The sequence below is a fragment of the Thamnophis elegans genome, chromosome 9 (assembly GCF_009769535.1).
Source record: "Thamnophis elegans isolate rThaEle1 chromosome 9, rThaEle1.pri, whole genome shotgun sequence".
Classification (NCBI taxonomy): domain Eukaryota; kingdom Metazoa; phylum Chordata; class Lepidosauria; order Squamata; family Colubridae; genus Thamnophis; species Thamnophis elegans.
The window spans coordinates 42,250,206-42,264,047 of record NC_045549.1 but is presented as its reverse complement, the minus strand read 5'-3'; the positions used below and the strand labels follow the sequence as shown (position 1 = coordinate 42,264,047).

At 33.6% G+C, this 13,842-nt stretch overlaps 1 protein-coding gene across 1 annotated transcript in view; it reads right to left on the bottom strand.

The window, feature by feature from the left end:
* Positions 1-2,303: 2,303 nt before the first annotated feature.
* TRPC3 (transient receptor potential cation channel subfamily C member 3) overlaps positions 2,304-13,842 on the bottom strand; it is a 54,516-nt gene continuing 42,977 nt past the window's right edge. The window contains 7 exon segments of the mRNA XM_032224271.1: positions 2,304-2,632; positions 6,433-6,508; positions 8,409-8,492; positions 11,112-11,321; positions 11,968-12,163; positions 13,561-13,723; positions 13,726-13,824. Coding sequence (XP_032080162.1) covers positions 2,490-2,632; positions 6,433-6,508; positions 8,409-8,492; positions 11,112-11,321; positions 11,968-12,163; positions 13,561-13,723; positions 13,726-13,824 — 971 coding nt within the window. The 3' untranslated portion in view covers positions 2,304-2,489.

Genomic DNA, 13,842 nt, shown 5'->3' with positions numbered 1-13,842 from the left:
TTTTTTTCCAGATAGCAGCAGTGTAGCAGCCTTCCTGTCTCCTTATTCCTTTAGAATAGATCAAACTCAGACATAAACTTTCTTTAGCCTGTTGTCTTCGTAGCACTTTGCTTCATCATTTTTAAGGTCATACTTCTCTAGATCTTTTGCCTATTTTAGTCTTAAATGCTTTTTATAATCTCTTTCAGAGAATGTAGACTAAAGTTGCAGTTGTACAATTGCATGCCATTTCTAGCTTTAAAGTAAATCATTCCCACTATAAAATCCAACAGTATGTCGCTGTATCTTTCCACTGGCTTAACTAGACAATTTTGGCTCACCCTTCTTCCTATAATCTTCCCAGTCTTCAATAACAGTTTTTTTTAAAAAAAAACCATTATTCATGAATAATAAGACCACCTGAGGAATTATAGCTGGTAGTCCTTAACTTACAACAGTTCATTTAGTGACTGTTCAAAGTTACAAAGGCATTGAAAAAGTGACATGACCATTTTTCATACTTAAGACCATTGCAGCATCCCCATAGTCATGTGATCAAAATTTGGATACTTGACAACTAATATTTAAGATAGTGGCAATGTCCCAGGATCATGGAACACCTGTTGCAACTTCTTACAAGCAGTCAATGGGAAAGCCAGATTGACTTAGCAACCCTGCTATTAACTTAACTTTAGTGATTCACTTAATGACTGTGGCGAGAAAGGTTGGAAAATGAGCCAAATTCAGTTGTTAAATGTTTCACTTGGCAATATCAATTTTGGATTGAGTTGTGGTTGTAGGACGAGGACTATCTCTACAAAGACATTTATCAAAATCTAGATAGTGACCTCTTAACAGTATTCAGGAAAAATCTCCAAAACATTTTTTAAAAATTCCTTTAAAGTAATTTACAGCTTAATAGTGATTTATTAATACATATGCTTGCCAGCTTAATAAAGATTAAATATTGCTTGGCTTTGCAAATGATAAATATACTGGTATATAAAATAAAATCCTGCGTTATCAAATTTGTATAACAGTTTTAGAATATGGAACTGTAGCCTGTTGCTTATTTAAATGAACAGGATTTCTCTTCTATCCCCTGCCCCAAACCCACAGATAAAAATACAAGAACAATATAAGTCCATAAAATATGAATATTTTATTTAACAAGTAAGCATCAGAGGCATTATTTAGAACAATGTAACAAAACTTCAGCCCTGCATAGGATCTGGCATTAAAAAAAAAATTAATGTTTGACAGTTTGCATTAACTAGAAGTAAAAAACAATAGCAAACTTATTTCATATTCTGAAAGCAAATATGATACATGAGATAAATGTAAAAGCATTATTAATATTATATTAATAATGAGATAAATGAGATAAATGTAAAAGCATTATTAATATTATAATTACATTTTTATCTTCACTATCAGACATTCAGTTCCCATGGCATAGCTTTGAGCTTTCTCAAAAAAAGAAAGTAAGTGGACATGATTCAGTGAAATTAAGCTAGAGGTACCAGATCTGGGCTGTAAGCACTTAAGATTTTCAGTATCTTTTTCTTGCCATCTTGTAATCATTCAGATTTTTGCAACTCAGATTTTTCCCCCTTCCTTTCTTGAAGTGTGTTTGATTCTCAGAGAAACGGCCTGCACAAGTGGCATGCTTTTTTTCCAGAAGTTGGAAAAAAAGTCCTTCCTAAGTCTCAGAGAAAGTGACAGGCCCAAGTTCACTCACCAGGCTTTGTGCCTAAAGTGGGACTAAACTTAATTTCCCAGTTTCTAGCCTGATGTTCTAACCACCACACCAAACTAGCTTTCATAGTAGTAGCCCTGGATAAGTAGTTAAAACATTTTCAGTTCTGTACATAGTAGTACAAACTATTAAACTTAATGGCCTACTTCTAAGTAAGCATGCATAAGATCTGACATTACAATGGACTCACTGAAATCAGTGAAATTCAAAGCAATTCTAGATAATTTCAGTGGATCTATTCTAGGCACTACTATTTCCTGAAACAATCCATTAATTTTAGAAAGATTATATCTTTAAAATGATCATGCTTAACTCTTGATAATTCATTTCAAGTAATCCCTCCTGAGCGGCTGAACTTTTGGTATTGTATCTTATAAAAATTGTTCATAGCAATAAGATGAGAACAGACATGCAGTATAATTCTAAAGTTTAAATCTACAGTATTAATTTTTTTCATTTGCTACAAATATTATTCATTTTACTAATAGAACTATTAGCAATGAAAAATTATTTAGGTACAATTGTACTATATTAAATAAATTCAAAATATGTTTTATACCTTAAATAAACATAAATTTGTGTGTAAATTCATAAAATTTTCTAAGACTGTATTTCAAATTAAACTGTACATAAAGTCATTTATTACTAAAAATTTACATATTTTTCAAGTATGAATCACTCAGAAATATTATTGCCAATGCTTGTGCTATAGTCAAAATCCAGGTAATAATCTTGAAAATGTCATTTGGGATCATTCACATCTTGATATATTTGGGTTGAGTTTTTCACTTAATTTATGTATGAGAATTGCTAATTCCTCTGTTGCTTGAGATTTGTCTTCCAAAAGTTCATAGCGAAGACTAGAAATATCTTGTTTAATTTCCTTTAATTCACCTGTGTAAAACCAAAAAGACTTTTAACATAACTTGACAAAGTATCCTCTGCTACATTGTTCATAGTAGTTCATAAGACCAAGCAATTGAAGTTCTTCAGTTTATATTGATGAATCATCATATAAACAGATATTCAAAGTCATTACAATTGAAAGCTTTGAAAAAATGTGAAATGACTGAAAGTTGTACTATAACCTTTACTTTTTCAATTTGTCTTCCAAACAAAAAGTTTCACAGTCAAGCAATGATGATACATCTCCGATGGCATGGGACAACTCTCCAAAGCTAACTTGCCGGGGTCTACTTGCCACAGCCAATTTGCCACAGCCAGCTTGCCATGCCCAACTTGCCATGGGATAATTCACTATGGGACAATTCAGCAATTCAATTTAATTATTTCAAATAATTTTTTAAAATATTTTAATTTTTGTCATTTACATTTCATTTTGTTCCTCCTCTTTAATGATTCTATTTTACTATTTCTTTGATATTAATGTAACTCTTGTACTGTGTCGAGTTGTCCTGCAGTGACTTGGGCAATTGGCCATGGAGAGTTGACCATGGCAAGTTGGCTTTCCAGAATCTTTAACAACCTGCATAATAACGTCTCTTCTTGAGGTAAAATTCCTCAAACAAAGAAGCAAACAAATATAACCTCCTCTCCAGTTCATATGGAATTCATGGAATTCATACGAGCAAAAAGTTGTTAATTTAGTATGATGCACAGTCCTATGAATTATTTGACAAAAATTCAAGTTCAAAGAACATTTATCAAGTAAGAATTATTTACTTAAAAAGTAAACAGCAGGCAGCTTGGCTTGTATTTAACTTTCAGTGTAATCTGTAGTCAATATACATTATAAAACTATACTAAAAATCCTGACATTTATTTTAAGAGCGTGCAATTTGAATAAAAGATCAGTAATCTTAAAACTGCAGAACTATAGAATAATTAGTTTCAAAATTTGAGGTTTTTTTCTAATCTGTTCTGAATGCAAAATAAATTAAGATATTTGAAACAGAATTTTAAAAAAATCCTGGGATCTTGTTTTTAATGGGGAAGGGATTCAGGTTAACATAGAAAGAGTAACAAAAAACTAAAAAGAACCCACCCACCTGCAAATATAAAATGTATATTGTATGTATGTTTATATATTTATCAAATATCAAATAACTGTTCTTTTTAAATACAATAGCAGAGTTGGAAGGGACCTTGGAGGTCTTCTAGTCCAATCCCCTGCCTAGGAAGGAAACCCTATACTGTTTCAGACAAATGGCTATCCAACATCTTCTTAAAGACTTCCAGTGTTGGGGTATTCACAACTTCTGGAGACAAGCTGTTCCACTGATTAATTGTTCTAACGGTCAGGAAATTTCTCCTCAGTTCTAAATTGCTTCTCTTGATTAGTGTTCCACCCATTGCTTCTTGTTCTATCCTCAGAATAGTTTGACTCCCTCTTCTTTGTGGCAACCTCTGAGATATTGGAACACTGCTATCATGTCTCCCCTAGTCCTTCTTTTCATTAAACTAGACATACCCAGTTCCTGCAACCGTTCTTCATAAGTTTTAGTCTCCAGTCCCCTAATAATCTTTGTTGCTCTTTTCTGCACTGTTTCTAGAGAGTCTCCACATCTTTTCTACATCGTGGCAACCAAAACTGAATGCAGTATTCCAAGTGTGGCCTTACCAAGGCATTATAAAGTGGGTTCCACCACAAAACCGCGGTCGACTAAAGCGTGCTCGACAAAAGCGCGTACCTGACGTCATCACAGCGCGACGAAAACATCACGCTGTGAGCGATAGTTAAAATTAACGCGAAAACCTTACCCTAACCCCCCAAACCTAACCCTAAACCTAAACCTAACCCTAAACCTAACCCTAACCCTTAACCTAACCCTAAACCTAACCCTAACACTTAACGTAACCCTAAACCTAACCCTAAACCTAACCCTTACCTTTACGTGAATCGGCTTGCTTTAAAAGCGCTTTTTAAAGCACCCTTTTTCTCCGCGGTCGTATTTGTCGCGCTGCTGATGACGTCAGGTACGCACTTTAATCGGGCGCGCTTTAGTGGACTGCGGTTTTGTCATGCCACGTAAAGTGGTATTAATGCTTCACGTGATCTTGATTCTATCCCTCTGTTTATGTAGCCTAGAATTGTGTTGGCTTTTTTGGCAGTTGCTGCATACTGCTGGCTCATATTTAAATGGTTGTCTACTAGGATTCCAAGATCCCTCTCACAGTTACTACTATTGAGCAAGGTACCACCTATACTGTACCTGTGCATTTCGTTTTTCTTGCCTAAATGTAGAACCTTACTCTTTTCAACATTGAATTTCATTTTATTAGATAGTGCCCAATGTTCAAGTTTGTCAAGATCCTTCTGTATCTTAAGCCTATCTTCTGGAGTGTTGGCTATTCCTGCCAGCTTGGTGTCATCTGCAAATTTGATGAGTTCCCCATTTATTCCCTTATCAACTTCTGGAGGCAAGTTGTTCCGCTGATTAATTGTTCTCACTGTCAGGAAATTTCTCCTCAGTTCTAAGTTGCTTCTCTCCTTGATTAGTTTCCACCCATTGCTTCTTGTTCTACCCTCAGGTACTTTGGAGAATAGTTTGACTCTTTGGGGCAATCCCTGAGATATTGGAAGACTGCTATCATGTCTCCTCTAGTTTTTCTTTTCATTAAACTAGACATACCCAGTTCCTGCAATCGTTCTTCATATGCTTTAATCTCCAGTCCCCTAGTCATTTTTGTTGCTCTTTCTAGAATCTCCACATCTTTTCTACATTGTGGCAACCAAAACTGGATGCCATATTCAAAGTGTGGCCTTCCCAAGGCATTATAAAGTGGCATTAACACTTCACATGATCTTGATTCTATCCCTCTGTTGATGCAGCCTAGAACTTTTTTGGCTGCTATAACACAAGGCTGGCTCCTATTTAAATGGTTGTCCACTAGGATTCCAAGATCCCTTTCACATACTGTACCTGTGCATTTTGTTTTTCTTGTCTAAATGTAGAACCTTACTCTTTTCACCATTGAATTTCCTTTTATTAGATAATGCCCAATGTTCAAGTTTATCAAGATCCTTCTATATCTTAAGCCTGTCTTCTGGAGTGTTGGCTATTCCTGCCAGCTTGGTGTCCTCTGGAAATTTGATGAGTTCCCCATTTATTCCTTCATCCAAATCATTGATGAAGATGTTGAAGAGTACTGGGCCTAAAACAGAGCCTTGGGGTACTCCACTGCATACTTCCCTCCATGTAGATGCAGTTCCATTGAGGACTACACGTTGAGTGTGATTGGTCAGCCACTTTATTATTTTCTTTTTATAGAAACTTCTCATATCTTAAAAGCACATCAGTACCCTAGAGAGATTTAGGTAATGTATTTTATCAGCTAATTTTAGAAGTCAATCCAACTCGTGGATATTTCTAAAGGTTAAGACTACTGCATTTTGAAGATTTAATATTTTAGTCATTTTTCAAGTATTTTTATAATTTGGCTCATACAGTAATTAAAAGTTTATTTTTATAAAAGTAATTTATCCAAATGCAAATCATTTATTAATTTAATTAGTTTAATTTACTAAGAAAAACACTACATCTAATATTAGATACACTATTTCCCCCACTTCATTATTTTTACCATATTTACAGTGTTAAATATGTGATTTGAAGCCCAAATAAGACAGAATATTTCTTCCCATAATTGAAATCTCTGGTTTCTCAAATACTAACACTTTTATTTTTCTTTTACATTTATAATACTGTATGAATACCTCTATAGGCTCTTACCTTCATTGACTTCATCATTTTCCTTGTCTACCTGGGCTTTCAAAACATAACGTTTTATAAGTCTCTTCATGATTTGCTATTGGAGGGAAAAACTTAATCAAATATTTATTTATGTATTTATTTATTTGCCATCCAAATTTTAAATACATGCTCCTCAAAGTCCTGAAAAGAAGATCTGAATCTTCATCTAATAAGGTCAGGCTATAGGATACAAGTTACAGGATTTAGTTCCTCTGAAGTAACTTCCATTTTAGTTCAATCAAACATTCATTTTCAAGTTTTTACACAATAAGTAGAGCTAGACATTAAACTCTATAATCTTAAAATCCTTTTTTAAATTATGATTTTTATATTAAATTATGATTTGTATAAAAATCAATTATCACAATAAAGAAAAGAAGTCATGGGCACTTTTGTATACTCATTTTAAAATTAAGGGCATTATATATTATATGAAACAAATTAGAACAATACACTAGGAAAGAAGCAAAACAAGAAAAAAACAGCTTAGTTTGAATGAACTACCTGCCCTTATGCAATTTGTGTATCTCTGCTAACTATTCTTACTGTTTAACAAACACTTATCTAAGCAGTTCTTGTTGACACGACTCCATGGATAGATGAATACCAAAACTCCCCCCCAAATTTCACTGAAAAAGAGATGTGGCTTTGTCCACGTTTGCACACATGCACATGCCCTAATACCATTAATTTTCCAAATGCTCCTACAATATTATATTTATCTTATTCATAATTCACAAGTCAACAGTCTTAATTGGTACTATTGGTACTGGTATAAAAGTAATATTTTCTTATTTAGCATAATTGCAATCTCAAATTTGCAGAATCTACTCAATATTTGGAGGCAAAGTCAAGACGACTATAATATGTCTCGCTAGTAGCGTTTTGGGGGCATTTTTGGGATGCTTACTTGTTCTAACCATGCCTGTCCCACTGACCTACATTTGTTTTTTACACCAATTTCCTTCTGCCAACAAGATAAGAAAATATGATAGAAGACCTGTATTTCCTTCAGAAATAAAAAGGCTCATCTGTGTAATCCACTGAACCAACAGCTTAAAATGCAACACAGTATTTTCTTCATTGCTTTGGTTGTTAATTTACCCATTCCCTGTTATTGTCATTGTCAATCATTTCCCTTCTTCCCTTGAAGAAAGAGGAGTTACTGTACGGAAGATGACTGTACAGAAGATATTTAATTGCAAAGTCATGGCAGTATTGTCTTTCTCGTAGGCTGTTTCTGCTGTCTTCCCATGTATTATTTTATTTTGTATTTTAACTTTGGAGAAGGACTGGTACAAAACCATCTTAGAGAAGTACAGAGAAACTTCTGAAGTCACACTCATTTGAAACATTTTTCCCCTTCTGTAAAGACTTCTAGAGCAGTTGCAGTTTAATAAAAGCAAGAGAACTTTTAACCTTAGGCTATATTTTATAATATATGATAATGAAGTATGTTAAATAAAATGCATAAATACATAGGTACAGTACTCTGAAATAACTCCTGGTACCACTTACATCAGTATCTACAGGATAGAAGATAGGTTGCTTTTTATAGGATTCAGCATCTGGGTTATGACTCCATAGCAGCCAACACAGATACAGGTGCATGCACATAGTCTCCCTCCGGCAGACAGTTGTAGTGAATTGTCTACAGTAAACGGTCATCATTTAAGTGATGCCAACAAGGAAGAGGGATTGTCTGGAGTGTTTCCAAGTTGTGCTCTGCTTTAATAATTATGTAGTGAGGGAAAACAATTACCAGTTTTTAAGCAAGCAGCAATAGAATGACAACTGGAATTTTATCTCCCAAGAAGTTGTAAGAAAACCTCTTACAGTTAAACATATACGGTATCATTCTAGGTATGTAATATGCCCAATTTCTACCATAAATGGAAACAATCCTAATGTATTTCATATGAGTTTGAATGCACATTATCCAAGTAACTGCTTACCTGATAGCGTGAAGGTTGATTGAGAATGCTGTTAAAACTGTGTGATTCAAAAACTCTTGAGTTGGACTGAGAAAAGAGATTTAGCTAGAAAACAATATAGCTGAATTAAAATATATTCCATAATATTTGCTACTATATATGATGCTAATACTTAATGATTGATGACAGAAATTAGTACCATTCAGGATAAAATTCTGAAAGAAACAAGTTTCAATTTATGATATTACTAATATATATATATCTATTCCTAGATTGAATAATATATTGAGAAATATATTATTTTAACCTTTTCCTAAACCAAGCACATTGAAAAAGAATGCATACTCCTGAAAAACAATCATTACTGTACACATCTTACACAGCCTAACAACTTCCACATGTATAGCTTGTGCTTGGGCTGAACAGGGCATTAGAACTGAACAATATTTATAATAGTAAAATAAATAGTAATGCAATGAATCTGAGAAAAATGTGATTAGTTTGTCAGAAGTAGTGCTGATTATTTTCTGTTATTTTTCATGCATCTGATAGCATAGTAAAAAAAATGTCTCATTAATAGAGAGGTTCAGCTACTGCAGCAGAGCAAGATCCTGCTAGGATAGGAGCCATTGACTCAATCAAGACAAAGAAGAGGCAGCATAAAGGATGAAGGCAAGGATAATTCAAACTGATTGATGACACATTCTCCAGACATCCAGTAAGCCAAGGTGTTGCATAAAAAAAAAACTAAAATAAAACCCATTTTCCTTGAAAAAGATATTGGATACCAACATATGCATGAAATAAGGTATAATTTATGTAGTCTTTGTCCTTGATACTGGTTATATCCTAATACAAACACAATTTTTTGCTGTTGAAGTGACATAAGGCTTGCACACTTATAAGCATTTCTATGCTAAAAAGCCAATTATATAGACATGGACCTGAGATAATGGGAAAAGGTAGCACTCCTAATATCTGAGCACTTATATTTATTTAGCTGAATTGAAAAGAGCTCTTGCACACTTTGAAGTAAACACGGAGGTTCCTGGGTTTCACTCCCGTTGCTGGTTCATAGAAAATTCCAAAGATGTCTGTCAATGAAATGTTCATTCAAAGTTTTCTAATCCATCCATATTTCAGGTGAACACTTTTGATAGTGCGGCATGCATTAATCAGCATTTCATATTATTTTAGGTATTAGAAATCTCCTTTGAAAACAAAGGAATAATAAAATATCATTATTGTCATCAAATTTCATTCTGCCTAAAAATAATTCACTGAAGAAATACTATTCCATATACTGTATGTACTGTATCATTTACACTGAAATATATTTACATACAGTCCTATCCATATTTCCTAATGCAATAAAGCTTCATCTTTGGAAGAGGCAGGATAACAAATCTATCCCATTATGTTACAAAGGCACCTCTTTCTCTGCAATGTTCCCAAGAGCTGGAATCTAAGCACTTAATTAGCAAATCAGATTTTATAACTATAACATAAATATTAAATGCATGTAACTGAATACATGATAGGGGTATGCAAAATCTACCTAATTACAAGAAGAGAATTAGAATTAGAGAATTAGAGCTTTTTACTGAAAGTAAAAATAGTACAGGTAGTCCTCGACTTACAACAGTTCATTTAGTGACCAAAGTTACAACAGCACTAAAAAAGTGAATTATGACCATTTTTCACAGTTACAACCCTTGCAGTATCCCCATGATCATGTATCATAATTCAGAAGCCTGGCAACTGGTTTATATTTATGACCATTGCTATGTTGCAAGGTCATACAATCACCTTTAAAGACCTTCTGACAAGCAAAGTCAATGGGGAACCAGATTCATTAACAACCGGGTTATTAACTTATCACTGCAGTGATTCACTTAGCAACTGAAGCAAGAAAGGTGGTAAAAAGGGGCAAAACTTGCTTAACAATTGTCTCACTTAGCAACAGAAATTTAGGTTCAATTGTGATAATTCGAGGACTGCCTGTACCATAAATAACACTGAGATTAGACAAAGAGCAGGACACTGATAGACACTGTAAAGCTTAACGCTATACTTCACTGCCCCTTGTGGTCACTACACTGCGATGTGATGAAGAGTCATAGTCACTTAAGTCTTACTACATATAGTTTTCACTTATGAATTGTTTGAAGTTATAACAAGACAACCCCCTGCCCCCAAAGTTACAACCTATCCTTGAAGTTACAACTGCTGCACACACACACACTTGCAGTCACAGAATAGCATTTCAGGCACTTGACAATGATTTAAAACATTTTTGCTACTTTCAGCAGAAAATGCTCATTCAGAAGAATAATTTGCTTAAACCATGTAACCAGTGGTTAACAAATATGCTTAACAACTATGTGATTCACTTAACAATCATGATGACTTGCTTTTCTACCATTGTACAAAATCGTAAAATCAAGACAGGTTATATGGCAACCCATTTAACAACCGCAATGACTTATGACCAAAATTTCAGGCCCAAATGTCATTAGGTGATGTCATTAGGTGAGGACTACCTATAGTCCCTTTTTGCACTCATTTAGGTGGGTAAATGGATATGACTTCAATACTGGCATTGCAAATATGTGGAATTTAACCCAAGGAAACTTGTCTTTTATGTGAGAACCATAATTTAGGATTCAGAAAATTATACAAAAATAAAAAACACTATTATAAAACAAAACCCAGTGAACCTACCCTGGATTTTGAGTTACCTATTCCCATTTCCATGTCTTTCTGTAATCTTTTCCTTCTGCACCTCAATAATTTAATGATCTTCATGAAGAAATAAAAGAATGATTTGGGACTTGGTACAAGACTGAATGGGGGTGGTAGGGTTTTTCCATCATCAAAGTATGATAACCAGAGTTTGGAACGAGCAAATTTCCACTCCACATCACTGTCGTCCTATGTCAGAAACAAACAAAAAAATTATACTCACAAGTAATTTGCTCCTTTTTATTATGAAGTAAATGCTGCTACTTTCTCATCTTTTCAGAATTTTGTCAGTGTAAATATATAGATCTACTGTTTTACCTGAAAAATCTACTTACAGAAAATATATTCTAAGCACTTCCAAAAGCTTAGGTAAAAGAAGTTATTTTTTATTCTCTTCTATTAAACAACTGACTCATTTTGATAAAACAGTAGAAATAGAATTTTACTAATATTAATCCACATTTTAATTTGATTGCTAGGTAGTACATATTAAAAATTAAACATCTAAACAAAACACACAAAAAATAGATATAGGGAAATCAAATGGTTATATCAGTGGTTTTTAACATTTTCTTCACGATGGACCCCTTTTAAATACTTCTTGTGGCCATGGATGATTGCCGCAGATCACCAAGACTTAACTCAAGATTTAAATCATAGTATTTCTTCAAGCCTTTGTGGATCCTTTGTGACAACATCAAAACTCCTCCAGAGGTCCCCAGATCTCAGGTTGAGAACCATTGGGCTATATCCATTTTCACAACTGGGCAGAGGAAACTTATCAAAATCAAAATGATTTCTTAGTTCTAAATATATGAACACTATTGAGACATACCTCTATTTCTTGGTATGAACTGTTAATCATTGCAATCAGCATGTTGAGTAAAACCACAACCATTGTTACATTGTATATTCCATATAACACATAACCAATATTTTCGATGAACTTATGATCATATTTGAGGACAACTGATGTAACTTCTGATAAGCCAAATATTGACCAAAATAAAGTCTTAAAGCTTTCTTCAACACTGCATGAAAAGGAGGGGGGAGGGGGGAAGCATTAGCTGATTATAAATTTTATAATTTAATTACCTTAATAAACAAAGCGATAGAGAGCCTAATGCACAGAACATAAAATACTTTCACTGAAACTGATTATGCTATACCCTATTGAATATAGTCAATTAAATTTGTGGATGTGGAGCTATATTGTTTAACATAGTACCGTTAAGTCACTATTTCTGATAACTTAAATATTAGGTATTTATATTTATATTATAGCCTTACAACTTATACTGATTCACTGTCAAACAGAAAATAATTCCTAATTCTAAAATATTACCAACCAGCACCACAAGAATGAATGGAGACAACAATCTGGCTTGACATACAAAACCAGAATTGAATGATGCTTTACTAAATATCATTTAGTTGGATTTCTGCAACATATACAGTCATAAAGCAAAGTTTCAAGTCACAATTTCTGGGTTTACATATGAGCATATATAGACACAGTGCAATACCAATAACTACAAAGGTAACTTCTCCCAAATGGTTTAGAAACTAAAAAGAGGTTCTTAACTGCTGCTATAGAAGTACTGTCATTTTATAATATTGATATATGCCAATAGAAGACTTCCATCTAAACAACATTAATGTCAGCCCATGAACCCAACAAACTAATGTTATAGTAGTACTATACTGTACTATATGTTGAAATTCAGAAACCAATTATAGCAAATAAACATAACAGAAAATATTAGGTAAATGCAAAGTAAACATCAATTTAGAAGTAGTCTCAGTTTTTCTGTCATCCATTCTATTACTTTATAGTTCAAGGTGAACAAACTAGTGCCATTTTGATATTTTAACAGCTTGTATAATTCCTTACTATTAACTATTCTTCTTGTTGTATCTAATGTGTGTGTCTAAAAGTCCAAAACATTTCAAGGACCCCAGGTTAATTAGTCTTGCAATGACTAATTCAACTGATGAAAGTGACAAGTGTTACTTATTTTCTGGATTGCTGTTGTATAGATAAACATCTTTTCATGTAGCTATAGGTACGATAATGTGTCTTTGAAACAACCATTGTGTGGCTCCTAGTCAGTCTCTTCACCATCTTTCTCAGATGTTTCTAAAACCTTTTACTCACGTCTTGTGTTTTTACATATCCAGCTCCTTTAATTTAGAATTTCCTTTCCTTCCTCCTTAATTTTATCATTGTCAAATATAGTTTTTAATTTCCTTTCCTTTATTTTTCTTACACATCTTTGTAAAAAAATAAAAACACCTGCAAACTGTTTCTGTATAATTGCCAAGAAAACTCCATAAATGTACCTTCCTGTGTATGTAGTCATCAAACCTTTCCGAAAATTTGATCAGAAATAATACAGTAGTAATTGTTTCTGCACTTGCTACTTACGTAGTAAATGCTGCATTTACTTTGGCTCCAAGATAGTAAGAGTACAGTATGAACATCCCAATCATAAAAGCAAGAAATACCATAATAAATAGAACCATAAACTTGAAAATGTCTTTAACAGTTCTTCCAAGTGAAATCTGCAGTGGTCCAAAACTCTCATTGCAGGTAAAATATAAGCAATCCGAGAGAAACTAAGCACAACAGCAATTGCATAAAGACCTTCTGATATGATTTGTGGATCAGATGGAAGCCATTTATCTCTAGCTAGAAAAAAAATGACAT